Raw genomic sequence first — 20,085 nt, 5'->3', positions numbered from 1 at the left:
TTTTGCACATACTGCTTTCCAACTTGTATCATTGAGTTGCACACTCAATTTGATACATACGCTGTGTCTTATCTATGGCAGGCAGCTGGGTTTTGTCAGCAGAGGACTATTTGGTCCTTAATCACACACGCACACGTAACTTGTTTTTTTTTTTCTTTCTTTCTTAATACAAAGTCATAAAGTCCAATTTTGATATGGCATCCCATTGGAACAAGTTTTCATTGTACAATCACCGTCCAGCACATTAGACCTCAAGGATAGATTTTTGAATATGGGACTTTAAGCATGCCGTATTATTAAAAATATCATTGTACACCTGCTGTTCAGTCACAATAAAGGCATTCAATTTTATTCTATCGTGGATTCTTACTTTTACTGACTCAAACATTAATAAATAAATAAAAATATGCTTCTCTATTCTGACTATGAAAAAACTGTTGAAAAAACACTTTTGTTTTTCTGAACAGGTTTTTTGGTAGCAAAGCAAAACCTTGTAATATTATCATCATCTGAGGGTTTTTTTTTTCTTTCAAATTGAAGGCCACCTGCTAGTAAACATGCGTGATTTGCTTTGGTGGGCCATATGAAATAATGTGCCGAGCATAAGAGTTGGACGCTTGTGATGTAGAGTGTAATTCATGACAGGGAAAGCAACTAATAAAAAAAAAACATTTAAATATTTTCAAGCAACGGCGACATGACTTGTATAAACGCAATTAAGCATTTAAAACAGAGGAATGCTTAGCCGTATCATTATGTTGCGTGTGAGGTACCAGGAAAAAAAAAACTCCAATTTTAAAATGTCACATTTAACCTAAAAGGTGCTGAGGAAATCCTGGAAGTTCAGATTGTTGAGTCTCACCTGTACTGACGCCACTAACTGACAGCTGCTGGACAGACTCTGGCAGCTTATCCATCAGTCTAAGCAACAAGCAGGACAAATAAAACCGTGGGAGAGAAAAGGGAAAATGTTACAAGAAGGGAAACATTATTTAGAAGGAGATAATAGGGTTAGGGAAAGGATACGGCGGCAATGAGCTAAACTGAAGCAAAATGTTCGAATGCTTCGTATTCCAAATTATAGAATTGTCATAATTGGATGAGTGACCGTCCTAATTCATAATGTATGAGTGGTGCATGTGCTATGCTATGCCGGAGCTGATTGTTGAATTAAAATAGCAAATTATAAACTTAAATCCAATTTATTCTCATCAAACATTAGCCAATAGCATTAACCACAACAAGATCAGCCTTTGCTGTGATGGTTGTATTATTCTGGAAAACCTGACTTGTCTATTTCACTTTTTAGCATTGCCTTGTACAGTACTTGTGCAGGTGTATTGACAATAAAGATCTATCAAAGAGATATCAAAACACAATGGTTTATACTTAGCCCAGAACGTGGCTTGCTTTTTAATTTTTATGTTTGTTTCTTTGGTGTCTTAATCAACGAGTCTTGAACGTTCACATTTGACAGTTTATGCGCTGAATGTCCTTCGTGATGCAAATATTTTCCTGAATTATTATAAGACAGTAACTTAGCAATTGCTGGTTTGAAGAACGATTTATCAGTGACATGTATTCCAATTAAGTTGTGTTTAAACAAAGTTTCTAAGGACCTACCTGGCCTTTGCATCCATGACCTTAATTGGGTTCTTGAGATCACTGTCCCAGGGGAGAGAGCCACATAACCAGTGAAGAAGACAAAAACCAAGAATCTGGAGGTCTCCACGTCTTGATGGAGCTTAGGCAAAAAAAAAAAAAAAAAAAAAAAAAGATGCAACATGAAGCAAAATGTTTTTTTTTTCTTATTCACTTTTCATCTAGGAATAGGCAATACGTCAAATTAATTGAATTAATTCATCATTTTAGAAATTAATGATTTGAAATGGATCTACATCGTAAAATTGAGACTGCACAAGACACAGATACTGGATTCACAAGGTATGTTTACAATAGTTACTATTGAGCTGATTAATTGTAAGACAAAATCAAGTTTCTTTTTTTATCATATCACCTAGCCCCATTTTCATCCAGTTTGTTTTCATTCGTTTGCACATTTGTTCAACGTCAATACTATTAAATACATATTGAAAAATGGATGTACTATTGCCTCGATTTGGCGTCACCGACAAACAAGCAAGTTATTGTTGTTACAAAGCTGTTCTTTTGGGAAGAAAAATTGTATTATCAGGCATTTTTGCACAATGCAAAAAAGCCCTCTTAGGTAGTTTTTTGCATTGCGCGGAGAGTTTCTGCATACTTAAGAAATCAAAATCTACTTTGTAACTTTAACTTAACATATTTTACTTTTTTATGTCCAAATCAATATCTGAATGTTGAGTAAAGCACACAATATTTAAAACCTATATTGTGAGCTATTTTGAATTGGGAATAGCTCTAAATTATATGTTGGGTTTCAATCCTTCACAATTACTAATTAAATTACTGATGAAAGCATATATACCGTATTTAAAAAGAAAATGTAATAAACCTGAGAGTGCTTGCATATTACTGTATATAAGAGAGACCGCATGGATCTACATTAATTTGTGAAGTACATCAATACTCGAAAACCAAGTCCATCCAGAGGGGTCGAGCCCGGGGAGTTTTAGCAACTCAATACAGTAATGGCCGTCACACGTCTTTGGAGAAATTACATATTGACTGGTTTCATTTGAAGGGAGAAATCTCCTCCCTGAGCCCTGACTGGCATTGATTCTCCCCAGCCAACAGGGAGGTCTGATGGGGAAGCATGGCCCTGGCCAAACAGGACAAGATAATCAACTGGAATCGGAATGCGCGACAACAGGTTGTTAGCTGAAAATATATAGGCATTTATTAATCTTTATGTATTCGTTTTTGAAGACTTTCATCTTTACAGTAAGCACAGGATGTAGGTGTGTATTGTTACGGAAAGTGTTTAAAAATAAATTAAAAAAAAAAAAATTGCTACAGTGAAAATGTGTTTCATGGAGCTGGCAGGGAGCTTAAACGATCAATGAAGATCAGGAGGCAATGGGAAGTGTTCTAAGGCTGTTTAAACTGTTTGCTTACAGCCCTTAATGCTTGGAATGAGGGCAAACGAAAAAAGGAATAATGAAGTGAGATAAATGAAAAAAATCTCCATTGATTTGGTGCGCAAAAATTGAATAAAATCAATGTTGTCATTGACTGAGTATTAGAAATAAATTAACAAAAATTTATATATATATATATATATATATATATATATATATATATATATAAAAGCCCCTATCCCATGGGGGAGGGGGGGGGTGTCAAAGGTTGAGAATGTGCATTCACGTCAGGAATTCATTAGGGTTCATTCAATGTTGCAAACTTGTAAAAAATGTTAAGACACAATTCTTAAGACAAGGAAATGATGAATGTACAAAAATTCCACAACAAAATGAAAGTGTGTATACAAGTACAATTCAAATTGGAAAAAAAAACTCAGAACCAAAATCCTTTAAAAAAAAAAAGACAAAACGTCAATATGTTTTGTAATGTTAAACTATTTTTTGGTATTTTTGGCTGTTTCGTCTACTATCTCCTATCCTATTGCCACTATTCAATTGCTCCCTCCCCATCGCCCCTTTACCCGCGACAGAGACCAAGCACTCTGTCTCTAGTCAAAACATTTCAAAAAAAGAATGCCCTGATAGTCTTGAAATTTCAACATTCACTGCAAAGATTCAAGACACCCTGTGCCAGGAGGAGTAAAGTAGCCCCAGAACAAAAGGGAGCTTATTGGCTGTTCCACAACAGGAACTCTATTTATTTGGCAAGCCTGTTTGTGACCAGACAAGATGTGCCTTACAAAAATGCTCTGATTCTGTTTGTTCTGAACAGAGGACACTGTACAAATTCGCTCAGTTTCACTTTTTTTTAATGATTTGTTTCCAACAGTGGTGTCCACCTTGGTCAGGCTCCATGCAAATTGCTGATTCGGAATTCACTATTTATTGCTGACAAGTCCGTTATTATTTCATGCATACACCATGCAGCTATCAAAACAAGCATACAGTATTGACCTGCTTGGTGATAGAGTTAGTCACTGGAAGGTCATGTTTGGCGCGTGTATCCTGCTAACCAAACATCAAAGTCACCAATTAATGGGGGAAGGATGCATGTTGCAGGTTATGACTTTAGCTAATTAGTAGGTTGTTAAACAGAGACTGTGTCTGGGAATTCTGCAGGGGCGGTGGACGGACAATCGATGGTCAATGAGAAGAGAAGGATGCAAGCAGGCAATTTGCCAGTTAATGTTTTCCCAATATCAGTCGAGGGAGGTGGTCCCTGACAGACGGACAAAGTGTTTTTAATGTACTGACTCACAGGGTTCATTGGTTTAGAACATTCTTGCCAAGTACTAACATAACTTCTTTAGCCAATAAGCCACTTCAAAATCTAAGAATCGGTCTTGCAAACTGGTTTGAAAAGCCATACTTGCTTTAATGACCTGTTCTTACACTTCACTTGAATGTTAGTCCACAGGTAGGCATTTTTTATTATGGCTGGATACAGACTGTAGGTATATCTGATTTTAATCAGATTCATCCTCAAATCCTATTTTTAGGGCTGACTGTCAACACTGTTTTTAGCAAGTGTCCAGATACAGTGGAATCCACATTTGATACATCTGACAAGTTGCTACAGCAATAACATCGGAACAGATGTGTTGTGCAGCAGTGTAGTGTTTGACGGTAGATGATGACAATAGCAGCAACAACAACTAGAGGCGCGTTTGAAAAATTCACTCAGATACCTGGGCACTACTCCGAGGGTGGATGTGTTTGTAAAAGTAGCTTGCTCTCCACTCCCATTAATGTCTGAGCAAAGGCTACGTCACTCATCGACAGCTTGTACCTGAACTGTTTCCATCTGTACGACTTCACGCACCGGTACACTGTCCCTAGTTGGAGAGGCTAAGTGTGGAACCAAAATGCCATTTTTGATGCACGCTTGAACAACCGATTGGCATATTTGAGCAACACATTGAGTTTCTGAATGGTCCAAGTTTACCAGCACACATTTGGTGTATATTTGCACAAGGAAAAAACATGCCACTCCACACTTTGTTGTTTGAGGGGGGAAAAAAAATATCCAGAATCAATACAGTATTTACAATTATGAAAAAATACCCTAATGCATTGCTTCTAAATTATATTTTGCCAAGAATCCCCTAGGAAAGAAGAAACTTTTTGCGCCCCCCTTTACAGTATCTATAAAAATTGAATAAGTACTGTATACCTAAACCTGTATCTGTTTTAATATTAACAAAAGAAAAAAAAATCAACTTTCAACACCTGTTAATTATTTTTTATAGCCTTTATATGGGTCAAAGTGTCTGAAAAAATAATAACAATAATAATTTTATTGCAATTAAACTTGACATGACAAAAACAAAGCCTTTTCCCTGGGGTCATCCGCCCCCACCCCTGGCATGACCTCACGCCCACTGCACTGTTTGAGAAGCACTTCCCTCATGTAAGAAAAGAGTGACAAGTTGTCACAACAAAACCACATTTTTTGCATATTTCATTTGCTATTGCTTTTGAAACTGGTTTACAAATTTAATTTACCTTAGGTACAGCAATGAAGTATTCATGTTCTGTTACACAGCAAAACTGTACAGTTTTCAATCACATTATCTGTGCAGTTGTTTGGAATATTAGTTATTGTATTTAGTAAGGCAAAGTATTTGTCTTGGCTTAAATGGCTTGATTCTATTTTTTAAACTAATCTCTATAAGTAAATCTAAACCTACCAGCACCCTTGTGAGCGTCGAGACTGGTGTACTCAATGGTTCCGTTGTGGCCTTTCTTGGGATTTTCGTGGTATTCTCCTTGGACTCCATCAACACAGTACCTGCGCGCCAGCCCGTAGTCAACTAAATACAACTACAAAACAGAAAAAAAAGACATGTAGGCTGATTGTTACAAAGATGCTAAATATGCCGTATTTTGTGACCCAAGTGTGTAGCACGAGAATATTAACTTAAAAATGCTGTCATGGCTCGTCATATCACAAAGTGAGTTACCTGCATGATTGATTAGTTTCATTCATTTATTCACTCTAAACAGATGCAATTATTGCCACATATTTCTGCAATTAATAATGTTGAAAGTGAAGTGTCAAAGATTCATAGTAAACTAACCTTTTGAGGGTTTCTATGTCCCAGCATAAGGTTTGAAGCTTTGATGTCTGCATGAACAAATTCATTCTCGTGCATATACTCCAGTATATCCACCTTAAGAACAACAACAAAATGGCAGGAATTTGTCAGGACCAGTGCACAAATTTACACTTTCAGATACTCAAATGAAGTGTTCAGGAAACCATTTACAATAACTTGGGGGTTCAAGTAAACTATGACGTTGCATTATTATATAAAAATTGTATGATGTGTGTGAATGCAAACCTGATGGTACATACATACTGACTGCATGGACGGCAAAACAGGTGACGCATTTGAAATGCAGTCAATGTAATTTGCGTGACGGGGGACATTTGAGCATTGGGTGAGTGCTTGGAGCGACTGGATGTAAAGGCAATGAGAAGTGGTAGGTGTATTATAATGATGTGCAGTGCATATTTTATCTCTGAAAATTGTTGGTTCCCCGGGATCTTTTTTTTTCTTGATTAATGTTTTATTTTCCGCGATATCAAAACAAACACGGAGGATGAAGCTGTCAAAAATGTTCACAATTTATTAAGTTTTGTTAAATAAAAGAGTGGGTGGACGATAATGAATATTTTGACGTTAAAAAAAAAAAAACATGCGTCTGAAGTACGCACGTTTGGGACACGGGAACACAGGCAAATGAGAGGACTGCATTTGGGGATAGTGTCAACACTCACCAGTGCTTGACCAATTCGTAGCACAGTAGTTTTCTTAAACCGACCACTGTTACGCTCGCTGAGTTTCTGAAGATCAGTGCCCAGTCGCTCCATAACCATAAAACGATACCTTAAAAAAAAAAAAAATCAAGTGGGTGTCTTGATGTCTTGAAATTGATGTCAAAACCAGAGCTTGTAAAAAGCTTTTGACCGCCAAGCCAGCCACCAAGAACCATCAATCCATCCATTATTTGTAGCCACTTATCCTCGGGTCACAGGCTTGCTGGTGCCTATCCCAGCAGTCTTCAGGCAGTAGGCAGGGGACACATTCGACTGGTTGCCAGCCAATCGTGGGGCACACAGAGATAAACAACCATTCATGCACCCAATCACACCTAAGGACAATTTAGAATGTCCAATGCACCTGCCATGCATGTTTTGGAGGGTGGGAGGAAGCAAGAGTGGCCGGAGAGAACCCACGCGTGCTTGGGGAGAACATGCAAACTCCACACAGGAAGGCTGGAGTGAGCTGGATTTGAACTCGGAACCTAAACTGTAAGTTGGACATGCTAACGCTTCCACTGAACCACCCAGCCAGAACCATCAAGACCAACACGAATGAATACCTTAGGCCATTATACTCAGTTTGCCCTGTTCCCCAATATTTTGGGATGCCGAGGTGGTCAAGTCTTCTACTTCTCATCCAGCGTTCCACTAAAACAAAGTGACAAGAAGTGAATGAAGATACACTGTTGTGAAAGTTAGATGACTTTAGAACACTCATATCAGAAATTCCTGATGGCTCCACTCACTTATCTTTGCTTAATTTGAGTGAGTCTTATGAATGTTTGCAGGAAACACACTTGCAGCAAGGTGCTGCCATCTTCAACATGTTATGTTACTCACCGCTTTCTGGTTTGGCCGCTCTTATGTAGAAGCACAGCTCGGAAAACAAGGGACCATTCTCAAGGTACTCCTGCCCAATTAATCAGTGATTCAAAATTCATTCATTAAAGGTTCATGTCATATAATAAAACATACTTTACGCACATATTCATAAACTGTAAATATACTCACCACCTTTATCACAAAGTCAGTATCTGTTGAGACAGGGCTGCCAATGTCTTGGGATGCTTAAAGATGTCACAAGACAAGTGAGATGATGAGGAGTTTGCACACAGCCCAGTCATAATTCAAACATGATATTACAAACAAGTCCAACTCAAAAAGATAAACGAAAGATATTCTTGTATTAATGTCCCAATACTTATATTTCTGACTGTGTGTGTTAATGTGAAGTTATCAGCGTTTTATTACCGTAGTAGATCAGTCCAAAGCCACCTTGCCCTAAAATTTTCCCCAGCCTCCATTTCTTCTTTGTCCCATCAGTAAGTATGAAGCCATCTGGGAGTGGTTTGGGTAGCGCACTTTTTTTAGGAGCTGTCATTGAAACTAAACATAAAAATGATGTGTCACAACAATACTGTTTTACAGACGATATAAATTACAAATTAAATCAGTTGGATATTTTTTAAATGAATAAATAAATAACGTATACAGGAACTCTTGATGATTGAACACATCCAATTATATATAAAATAAGTATACATGCACAATACTAAACAATAAATATAAATACAAAACAATAATTTAACAAATTATTGATTTGAAAAAAAACTACCACCGAGTCCGGCCCGCAAACCATATGTTTGACACCACTGTAGGTGGGCAGTTCAAAAGTTACGAAGGAGTGTCAGTTGCTCTGCCAGTGAGGCCAACATTTTGCCAATGAGCCACTGAATGACGAAGACATTTTTAAAGATGACAATCATTTTAACCAGACATTGTAATCTTTACCACTTGTCTCACTAGACACTGTTGGTAATGGTCTGCCACCCAGTTAAATCTAGCAAATTTGAGCAAAATCTTTAAACTGACAAATGTTAAAGATTAGGTCGCAGTTGCAGTCTGCCTTAGGCAGGCAAATTGTGTTATGTAGAAAATGAATTACTATCAAATGACTTTTCTGTAGTGTTACTTTGTAAAAGGAAAGCATCATTCAGATGTATGAGATGTCACAGAAGCAAATACATGAATGTTGAAGTTAGTTATGCTTGAAACCTTTTTTTCTGTTTTTCTGAGTTTTTAATCAACAGAATTGCTTAGTTTGACCAAACGTAACTGTTTTCAAATGTCAACTGCCAAAGAACGGAAAAAAAGTGGTAACTTAACTTTTTTTTCTGCCAAAAGGTCTAATCTTTCTTTTGGTGGGTGCCATGTTTATGTAGTCACATAATACAAAAGTCTCGCATGATCACTCAAAAATCCAATAAAGCGGACGGGAATGGAGGGGGGGAATGGCTGGGAGTGAATGAGTTAATTAAAAAAGCACATGTTCTTGGTCTTATCAATCCTAAATATCAAATTGGTCGAGGATGCATGCCGTATAGTATATAGACAACAAGTTATTGTCCAGCAACATTGATTTTCTGTAAATGATTTTGCATGTTAACAGAGTAAAAAAAAGAATCCGCTCTAAACCAATTCAAATATGTCTATGATACATTGCGCGTCACCAAACGTGTGTCTTTTATTCACATATTTTGCTGGTTACCGTGAAACATTACTGTGAATTTGAATGTCGCAGCATCGCCAAAATTAACAGCACACTAAGCTTTGCTTCATGGTTAATTCGAGTCCTGATTTCTATCGCTTGGGGGTAAGGCAGATAAAGGTTTGATAGCCAAATCACACAAAAGTAGCAGCTAACTAAGTCATGTGTGTTAAGATTCTAGTCACCGAATAATATTTCAATCACACCAACCTGCAAATAGATATATCCGAGTGTTACGTTTGTTTCGGCGTACGAATATGCAGTTGTCGCAAATTCAATGAGACTTTTGACTGAACTCTTGTAGAGAAACTAGTTAAAGACGAAACCCGATTTACTTCCTGAAAGTTTTCCCTCCCGCTACAGTAGCATCCAATCACATGACAGGAAATGCAGCTTCAAATGACTTACAACCAATAGAAACGCGGCATGGAGAGACACGGCCACTGAATGCAGAGCACTAAAAGCCCGACCCACCAACGCATTTCCGGAAACATTGGGGCAGCGTATTTTAAAGAAACAGCACCACATTTTACACACAACGAACTACAAAAAACAAACAAACAAACAAAAAACACTAACAGTATATGTACTAAAACAGGGCGCATCAGTGCGTCTTGAACGACTCGGACTTTTCAAATGGAGTTCCAGTTCAAGTCCTGCTGCAGACAAATAATAAAACACCAACAACATTTTGGAGAGTTCGTATGCTCGTGAATACTGTCAAGGTAGGTATCCTTGAGCAAGTCACTGACAGTTGGGGTCTTACAATGGAATTAAAAAATCATGGCAACAAATCAAACACCTGTTTTTAATTATTCATTACTGTTTTTTTTTTAATTATTTACAGTCAACATAACAAACCCAACAAACATTTAACGTTTTGTCTCATTCAAAAATAAGTCATCTACAGAATATTCAAACATCATTAATATACATTATACTGTACTGACTAACTTCAAACCTAACCTTCATAACTTGGGCAAAATAATAGACATTCGTATATTGTACATAATTTATTATTCTATTCTAACTTGTTTAAATGTCGCATTTAAGACCTGTAGTTGGTAACTTTTGTAAACAGGTCTTGTAAACCAGCCGTCCTGTATTCTGTCACTTGTTCAAAACCTCTATTTCATTTTTTTAGGTAATTTTCAAATTGTGATTTTCAAAATAACAAATTCAATCAATCAATGTATTGCATGGCCCTACCATGAACCTTTATACATGTATGTGTCATGCTAAAATGCTCGCTACTCATTGGAAATTGCTTAAGAGTTGTTCATACTTTTTTTTTTTTTCTTAGATGTGCTATGTTACTAATAGGGTGGCTCAGTGGCGCAATTAATAGCACGTCACGCCTTCCTGTGTGGAGTTTGCTTGTTTTCCCTGAGCCCGAATGGGCTCTCTCCCGGCACTCTGGCTTCCTCCCACACTCCAAAAACATGTATGGCAGATGTACTGGGCATACTAAATTGTCCTTTGGTATGATTGGGTGTGTTAATGGTTGTTTTTTTGTGCCCTGCAATTGGCTGGCAACCAGTTCAGGGTGTCCCCTGCCTACTGCTCAAAGCCAGCTGGGATAGGCACCAGCAAGCCTACGACCCTTGTGAGGATAACCAGCTCTAGAAAATGGATGTTCGTTAAAAAAAAAAAAGAAAAACCACCAAAAAAAAAACGATGCAAATTGTGGCCAACACTGCCTAGAAACTAACTAGATGCTCTCTGATAAGCTCATCTGAGGAGGATTCTCAAGCTTTCAAACTGTTGCCCTCTGGTCAGCGATACAGGGCTCAAAAAAGACAGGCCAAACAGACTCAGAGACAGCTTTTTCCCCAGAGCGAATAACGCTCTGAATGAAGACAAAAAAATAATACAACGACAATAACAATCGCTGTGAATTTGTATTCTATAGTATTTATTTTGTTCACATTTATTTAATATGCACCATTTGGAGCAGCACTCCCAAATTTCGTTGTGTACCAGCTTTACAATGTCAATTAAAGCGTTCCATTCTATTTGTTTGAAATAGCCCACGGGGACAATGTTACTAGGCAGCAAATGAATATGCTGCTGTGCAATGTCAATTCAATTGAAATGATCAAAAATTAGGATGGGCTTGAGATCTCGCAAGATTAGGATGTGTCTAGATTTGTAGTCCCTGCACAGCAGAGATCTTTTTGTTTTGTCTGTTTTTTTCGGGGTGCAATGTAGTACACAGTAGAAGGCACTGCAGGTTACTGCTCTGGCAGGAAATCGCCCCCAATTGTGGTGAAATTTAAAAATAAAAGTTACTGCACCAAAAAAAAGATTAAAGTTGGTGATTCATAATTAAGTAGAAAGCAAAACTAAAATTAAAAAGAAATAAAAAAGCTAAATCAAAGCTTAACTTGACTAATACCCAGTTTTAATATCTGAAGCCCGACAGGAGAAATACAGGATCCTTTGGTTTCTTTCAAAACACCTGTGGTGAAATTTTGGTTTTTGGCAGATATGACAATGATGGTTTGTAAACACTGAAAAAAAATAGGCTATACACCACAGCAAACGAGAGCTATATGCATTTTATTAAACTATTCCGCATTAGGAAAGATCTCAGCTCTAGCTGAAAAATTAGCCTGGCTCTTGTTTCATGTATTTATAGTTGCACTGTATATTGTTAAATTTGTAAAAATTATTTACAAAATTTTGCAAAAATCTCATCTCATTTTCATGGACTCAATCACTAGAGATATCTCATTACAAGGATCGGTGTCATTATTTTTTTTTTAATATAATATGAATGTCAAAATTGTTTAAAAAATAGCCCAGCTAATGGGAGTGACCAGCTGCATATTGTTACAAGTGTTAAAAAATGTTTAGACTCTGTCTATGCATGAATTTACAGGAAACTAAAGTATAGTAAGCTCCAGCAATCAGCGGTTGCAGCAGTCTCCTGTAAAATGCTTACTTAACACATACGAAAATCAATAACACTTTGTTCACGAAACTTCAAGCATGCTAGTTGTAACAGGCTGATCTGTCTTTTGCTATGCAACATGGTCAATATCACGCCTGGCTGATAACAGTGACTGCAGGAGCAAATGGCTTACTTGCAAAGCTGGTGAGGACAAACACATTCTCACACTCTCAATCAAGTATGTTCAATTCTTATGAAAGGAGAAGGAAATACACGGTTGTGTTGTCTTTGCCAGTGTTCACCTGCTGAGATTATTGATCTGCAGGAACTTCTTTCTGAACCAGAAAGTCTCATTTGAAAGAATATAAAACCTTGAGCAGTGTAAAAGAAACCATGGGGCCTGTTAAGTTGAAGTGAAAGTCGTTTGAATTTTAGATACAGCAGATGATAATTCATAGAACTCAACCATGACACAAAAGGCCTTTGTTATGCTCAGTACAACCAGGTCCTGTATACATATATATATATATATATATATATATATATATATATATATATATATATATATATATATATATATATATATATATATATATATATATATATATATTATTATTTTTTTTTTTTTTAACTTCCTAGTTCATTTCTAAAATGTTTCCCACAGAATTACAGTAGTTTTAAAAAAAAAATTCAAATAACCTTTCTTAACAGTAAAATGTTTGTGCGACCACTCCGTCTAAAAACAACATTCTGGTCAGTCTTGCCTTTGTGGAATATAAATAAGAAGAAAAATCAACTCTTTTTTTTCAGGGGCAACCATTTTGCCATTTACTATCGACTGAAAATGACCTCAAAGTTACTCAGGGATCATGTAATGATCAATCACTGATCAGCTTGCGAACGTCACATGACTAAACAGGTAAGTACTCTCCTCTGACTACGTTGAGCGCATATTTGGCTTTTGATGACGTACCAGTCATATATGAGCGTCCAAATTACAACCACATTCCATCACATTTATTTGTTATTTATCTAATTAAAAAAAGAAATCAAAGACGCATTACAATAGAGTCAAAGTTACATGTTGATATCATGACAGTTCACCATCTATTTGCTTTATGCATCCTACAGTAAAATGCTTTGACATGGCCAGATGGTTTATATGACAACCAATTTAACGCACATCCTAACAGCACGAAAATGTGTCACGTCCTGAAGAAATATTGCCCGATGATTTGTGCCGCAAACTCTGAACATTAACATCAGGACAGACATTAATGTCAACACAACAGAAGAGGTGTCCAGGCTAGACTACAAATATTATAGACCACTAAAGTAATTGATCTGCGGTCACTGTGGCAATGACAGTGATGCTACTTTCCTTATTACAAGCCAGTGTACAACATGAATTTCAAGCTTTTTGTGTACAGCATGAAATTGCAGCGCACCTTTCATCTTGTTAAAGACAGAACAAGGAAGTGCATCGTTCTCATGACAGTATTAAATGCTTAACTACCTAGTGCAAGAAACCAGCCCTCCATCCATTTCCTATATGGTTCTCTCTGTTCAGGAAAACCAGAGAGTGTTCAATCCTGACATAGGGGGAAACGCAGATTAGCATTTGTCTCCAAAATCTGTACGCACATGCTTCCTTCAGATTTTAAAATCGTGGAACAATCAAATATTTTGGATTTATAGACATTGTAAGCTGTTGCCTATGAAGAAGAGAACATCATGAGCACTCTTTCTTATATAAAACCAAAAACATTGTGACTTTTTTTCCTAATATTTTCAGAGAAAGATTTGGGCATGTGTGCATATAAATTTTGGTGAATGATGATCACAGTTTTTGGACATAGACTTTTTAATTGAAGCAGCTTTAGAGATGTCAATGTCTTTAAAATAATGAATAATCACATTAACTCACAGCAGCTTTGTGGAGTTAAAAAAATGGAGGGATCAAATTTTAAAGGACAGATCAATAAATGTTTTCGTCGCATCCAGGCTTAATCTGATTAAATTCATTCTACAGCATTTTTATTATATTTGAAGTCAAATGTCATACTGCTAAACTTCTTATGTCTTTTTGTCTAATTGTATTTTACTATGTATATTTTTTTTAGGTTATTGTCATCTCAATTGTATTACAATCTGCATTCGTAGAAATGAAGGTGTTGACAATGGTCATGATGATGATGGTAATAACAATGATGCTATGAATCAATTTTTCTGGTCCTCGTCTCATCCCTCAGTCCACATCATTGCAACAATGTCACCATTTCATGTTTCAATCATGAATATGAATTGTATTGTCACTTCTAATGAATCTCATACAAATGTAATGGCCACTAATGAGATGTTGCCTTGCCATTTTGGACATGAGAAGGGTCTGAACCAATGTGCATATGCTGTATGTGTTTGCACTCTCCAAATGGTAAACGATTTGAAACCATATTTTCTGCACTAAGGAGCAAGCACTGACCAGGATTTTGATTAGACCCTAATGGTCTTGAGGCCTCCGGCTAAATTGATGTGAAGAGGGTAAAAAAATAAATAAATAAAATAAAACAACAAAGCCAAATCGCAAACCAAACATAATTTTGGTGCACGGCCAGAGAAAATTGGACCATTTAGCTGTTGGAATATAAATTTCACATAAGAACAACAAACAACTCAATCTAACTTTCCATTAAAATGCTGATGAAGTTTTTATGGTACTTAAAAATAGTGATACGCAGGTGTTTACACCTATTTACATTATGGATTTGTATTACTATATATGATTTTACATTACATTACAAACCAAAAACAAAATAAATGAAAATACATTCATCATCTTAATGCAATCACAATGAAGTAATGGAAATCATAAACAATGCACAACTTTTTTTTGGCTCTTGTTGTGGCTTTTATTGCTAAGGGTACTATTTTTTTCCTCGATGAGGTGCGTCATTAGTTGTTGTCTTGCAGAAGTACGATGTTCTTTGAAATGTATTATCTGTGTTTGGAAAACTTAACCAGATACGTTATCTTGGTTCTTGAGACACACTTCCAGCACCCTTATTAACATAATCTTTTATTGGTCCCAAGGGATTTGTGTAGAGCTGTAAATCAGGCAGCAAACAGGAGCTACGCTAATTTTGTCTTTAGACTAATTTTAACCATGTGTCATAGCTTGCATTCTAATTACTCCTGAGGGGTCTGAGAAGTACATGATTCACATGTTATTCAGCACAAAGCACGTTAGTCCATCGCAATGTGACTAGATCTTACATCTTTAAATAAAACCAAGATATTTGATTAGTTAAAAAAATTACAAGTAGAGGTTTGTGATGTTGATATTGAGGTCTTCATTATTTAATTTGAAATGACATATCTCATGTTCAGTCATTTTTATTGAGAATGTGTCATTAATGTATTGTCCGTCCGTCCCTGTGTCCATCCATCATCTTCTGCTTTAGTTGGGAGTTGGGTCAGGGGGGAAGCGGCCTCAGCAGGGAAGTCCAGACTTCCGTCTCCCTGGCCAATTTGTCCAGCTCCCCCTGGAGGTTTCCCAGGCGTTCCCAAGCCAGCTGAGAGACATAGTCTCTCCAGCGTGCCCTGGGTCGTCCATGGGACCGTCTTCCAGTGGAACATGCCGAAACACCTCACCAGGGAGGTGTATGGGAGGCATCCTAACCAGATCAAAGCACCTTAACTGGCTCCTCTCAATGTGGAGGCTCACCTTATCTCTAAGGGCTCACCTTATCCTCTTTCGGTCACGACCCATAGCTCGTGACCATAGGTGAGGGCAGGAACATACATCAAGCAGTAAAGGGAGAGCTTTGCTTTCGGCTCAGCTCTTTCTTTACTATGATGAACCGGTGCAGAGTCTGCATTACAACAGTACTTACTGTATAGTACCAAGCAGTACTTAATGTATAATACTAAGCAGCATTTTCTCCACATTGCAGTTAGCGATGGCGGAAGATAAAGGCTGTCCAACGCTTCAGTCATGGTTTCATAAACTGAAACACAGTCTTGCTCAACAAATTGATTGTACATGCCTTAAGTGTTCTTAGAATTACTGCTAAGTATTAAGAGATGTTGTGTTATTTTGCTTTTTAAATACTACTTGAATGTATAAATCACTCATATAGTTGAGCAAACCATTTTGGGATGCCGATGCCAGGGAAAGGCTTAAGTTGACGACATTCAAGTAACCAATGGGAAAATTGCAAAGTGGTAATCTCACTCTGATTGGCTCTTACCAAGGAAATGGAAGTTAAAAATTAAATGCTCAGTAAGACATTGCTTTCTACTTGTATGTGACAGATGACACGTGGTCTAATGTGAATTTTGTTTGACATAATCGTCTTTGTGATGGACCAACAATTACAGTTTGGGTAAACTAACAAAAATGACAAAGGCGGAAGGGGATTCACGTACCGACGGGACAGACCAGCAAGGAAAATGTAAAATACTGTACCCACCTTTGACCATTACTGATGTCTGTGTTGGTGCGCAACTGTTTGCATCCAGGGGACTCTTTCTGGCATTCTCTGGCATCAGGGCCCTCTGTAGCAAAGACAGGGATTCGAAAAGGGTGAACAGAGGAAAAAAAACAAAAAAACGAAAAAAAGACGAGGGCCATCCTTGGGTTATATAAAGTGTAAGGAAGTGGTAGACCATCCAGATCAGGGAAGCACAGGCTTCGTTTTTGTCATTGCTTTCATTCAAAGCTGCCTTGTCATCTGATGTCATATTATATTTTTTGTTTGTGGCGTATCCTGCTTCAAAGCCTTTGGCTACGTCACCAATGTGAACCCGACATTAAATCGACAAAAGCCGTACAATAGATGGCTTTGGAAGTGGAAATGGCCCTCATCACATTAGCACTGTAGCGTAGACGTCTGGGGAGACCAAATCCAAGGTTGCAGGTTGCGAAATTGGAGGAGGCCACTTTAAATATTCAGTGATGTACATCAAGGTATCATTTTAAAAGTTGTAATTTTTTATGTAATCTTTGTATTTGTAGCCTTCATCCACAAATTGACACTTTATTTCATTCCTTTTGCACCGTTGCCACTTATAGATCACAAAACTGTAATTATGAACATCCGAATAACAACAAAGAAATACGTCTCACCTTGTTTTTCTTTTGTCTCATATCAAGTCCCGCCCCTAATTCATTCGCACCTCAATAAATAATGCGGTTTGGGAAATATAAAAGCATCGTTTCATCCTCTCTCTGTGTGTGCTTCTTGTGTGCTCAAAAGCACAAGTCTATCTAACTCCTCCCAGGTACTACAGGGCAATTACCCAACTATCATTTGCCTTAGACTACTTTTACACTTTGATGTTGCTTCTCAAACATTGACGTATCATTTCTGGTTAACCCCCACTGGTACAGAGAGTGTTAATTACCAGGGTGATTATCATCTGCATCCAAACACGGCCTTTCCAAAGACCAGCTTTGGATCCTGATATGGGCCGGAAGACTGCCAGTCTAATCCAAATTGGATTATCATGTCAGATGATGGGTTCTATTTATATCAAAAAATATCATGAAAAGTACTGGGTGCAAAAAATACAAGAACGCTATCGATGGACTTTTTCATTCTTGAATACAATAGTACAAATGGTAACATTAAAAAAAAAGATGACTTTTTAAAAATTCTACATTATTTGAGGAAGACTGATCTGTCAGCCACATTAGCTAAAGCTTGACGCACAGATGTGCATTTTCATATCAGCTATATGGAATAATTAGAATAATTATCGCACCGTACAAGCTCGAGGGCGGATGTTAGTTGGCTATTAGCAGCAAGTGCCTGTTGCAGCTAACAACAGCTCGTGTTAGTTGAGGTTCTTACGGAATTCTTTTCAATAAAAGACAATAAAACGGCATTAGTTTCAATAAAAGAAGCGAGTAGACAGAACCACTGTCTGAGTCCATTCTTGTTCACACAGGAATATTACTAAAAGAAGAGGATCATGTAAATGTTGTAATGTCCAGCTGATTCAGTTATGAATGGCAAGGTATGAAGATCAGGTATTCTATTTGACTCATTTAGTAATTGCAGTCTTTTGGCATATACACACAATCATAAACTTGGTGGAACTCGGATTCTACACAACTTTGGGTATTTATGGCAAAATGAAGTTGAGCTGCGTCGTGAGAAGGATAAACAACTGCTTTGAGCGAGCGCATTCACTGTTGCACTGGCGCTGTATTCATTGACTGCTCACAATATGGGAAATCTGAAACACTCTCAACCCGCAACAAGTATATAAATTACCGATATGAACACAAAACATGAAGAGTTTGCTAAGATGAGATTCATTCTTGTTAGTCTATAGTTTTTACATTATTGCCAAAGTGTTGGTGCGGGCATGCTTATTGCCTCCTGGTGCAGTGTCGGTACAGTGATTTACCCTTGGTGAAGGTATCCTCTCTCCGCCTTTATGTAAAGGGAGGGGTCCTGAACTTTGTTTGTACCCTTGCACCCAACATTAGCTCGGATTATCCAACCTCTTGGAGTTTTTGGGGTTACTGGAGTGCTTATTTGGGGGCTTTGTTCGCACGATGTGCTGCTGTGTATTTGTGATGTTCTGTGTAATGTTATCTGTGATTTCTTTTTCATGTGTGAAGCCCTTTGAGACTCGAGTAATTCAAGGCTGTAGAAATAAATTTGACTGCACTGTAATTCTTTTTATCGGACTATCAGACATGTTTTAAGACGAAAAAGAAGTGGAATCGTCATTTTTCATTTTTCTTCCAATGGTGTCAGAATTTCAGTGTTTGCTCAGGAAAAAAAAAAAACCTTGCTGAGGCCATGGAGAACAACCTTTGGGCACCTTTCAGGATATTCTGGTTCAGCATACATTGTCTGAGAAGGGGAAAGCAGTGTATCAGTACAAAAAGAACAAAATTGTGGACACAAGTAGCTGAAAGGAGTTTGCTCTATACAATGTGCTCTCAGATACAGTAAATTGAGATGCTTCAATGTAGGGTCTGAGTGAGCTGCTGCCCCTCCACATTGAGGTGAACCAAATGAGGTGGCTTTACAGGACTCCTCCTAGATGTCTCCCTTCCGAAGTATTTAAGACACTTTTTCCAACACCTCTGGATTCCCCCGGAAGTGTTGGAAAAAGTGTCTTTGAAAAGGGAAGTCTTAGATTGAGATACTTGAGATTATTCTTGAAACAATTCAAACGGTCACACCAATTGTAATAAATTTGGTTTGAACTTAAACTTGTTAAGTTTAAAGCGTTGCCTTCAGTGTGAGTCTAATTACTTCATGCAAGTTATTTTCTTTTTATGCACCCGAGATTATAGAATCCAATGTACTGTATAATTTTCTCTGTCGTGTAGCAGACCGTGCCCCACAATTTGTCCATTTAAATCCTACAAAGGAAATTCAACATAACTTGTTTTCTTTAAACAAAATAGGAGGTCTTACTATATGAGGACATCAATCAAAATGGAAAAGGGATGGTTTAGATCAGGGTCATTTTTAGTTTGTGAAGGTTGCAATGGTTCCAATAAAGAGTGGGGCAAACTGAGTTCTGCTTGGTTTACCTTCCATCGGAAAAGCACACATGCGCACACATCACTTTGTCACTCTGATGCCAACAACAGATATGTCCATGTTTTTTTTTTCTCCCCAGCTCATCGGTAGCACGGTGGGAATGCATTATTCAAATGGATCTTTGTTACTTCTCCAAGATGATTGTGGCACAATCA

General features: G+C 37.5%; 1 protein-coding gene across 4 annotated transcripts in view; it reads right to left on the bottom strand.

The window, feature by feature from the left end:
- LOC148420092 (serine/threonine-protein kinase VRK1-like) overlaps positions 1-17,655 on the bottom strand; it is a 311,189-nt gene extending 293,534 nt beyond the window's left edge. For 2 of the 4 annotated variants that reach the window (XR_015866353.1, XM_088420987.1), the window contains exons 1-10: positions 16,829-17,065; positions 8,164-8,298; positions 7,924-7,979; positions 7,753-7,822; positions 7,473-7,560; positions 6,868-6,976; positions 6,164-6,256; positions 5,774-5,906; positions 1,624-1,744; positions 863-921 (exon numbers count right to left, since the gene is read on the bottom strand). Coding sequence is in view for 3 of the 4 variants with exons in the window: in XM_088420987.1 (XP_088277113.1) it covers positions 863-921; positions 1,624-1,744; positions 5,774-5,906; positions 6,164-6,256; positions 6,868-6,976; positions 7,473-7,560; positions 7,753-7,822; positions 7,924-7,979; positions 8,164-8,298; positions 16,829-17,027 (1,063 nt within the window). In the remaining variant the exon portion in view is untranslated. Of the gene's footprint in view, positions 1-862; positions 922-1,623; positions 1,745-5,773; positions 5,907-6,163; positions 6,257-6,867; positions 6,977-7,472; positions 7,561-7,752; positions 7,823-7,923; positions 7,980-8,163; positions 8,299-9,670; positions 9,826-16,828; positions 17,066-17,484 lie in introns of those variants that run through there. The other 2 variants (XM_088420988.1, XM_088420989.1) reach the window with 2 other exon arrangements.
- Positions 17,656-20,085: the final 2,430 nt, after the last annotated feature.

Source organism: Hippichthys cyanospilos, chromosome 8, assembly GCF_059441005.1.
Source record: "Hippichthys cyanospilos isolate Australia breed blue-spotted pipefish chromosome 8, RoL_Hcya_1.0, whole genome shotgun sequence".
Taxonomy (NCBI): domain Eukaryota; kingdom Metazoa; phylum Chordata; class Actinopteri; order Syngnathiformes; family Syngnathidae; genus Hippichthys; species Hippichthys cyanospilos.
The sequence above is the reverse complement of the archived record's forward strand: the minus strand, read 5'-3'. Positions and strand labels throughout refer to the sequence as shown.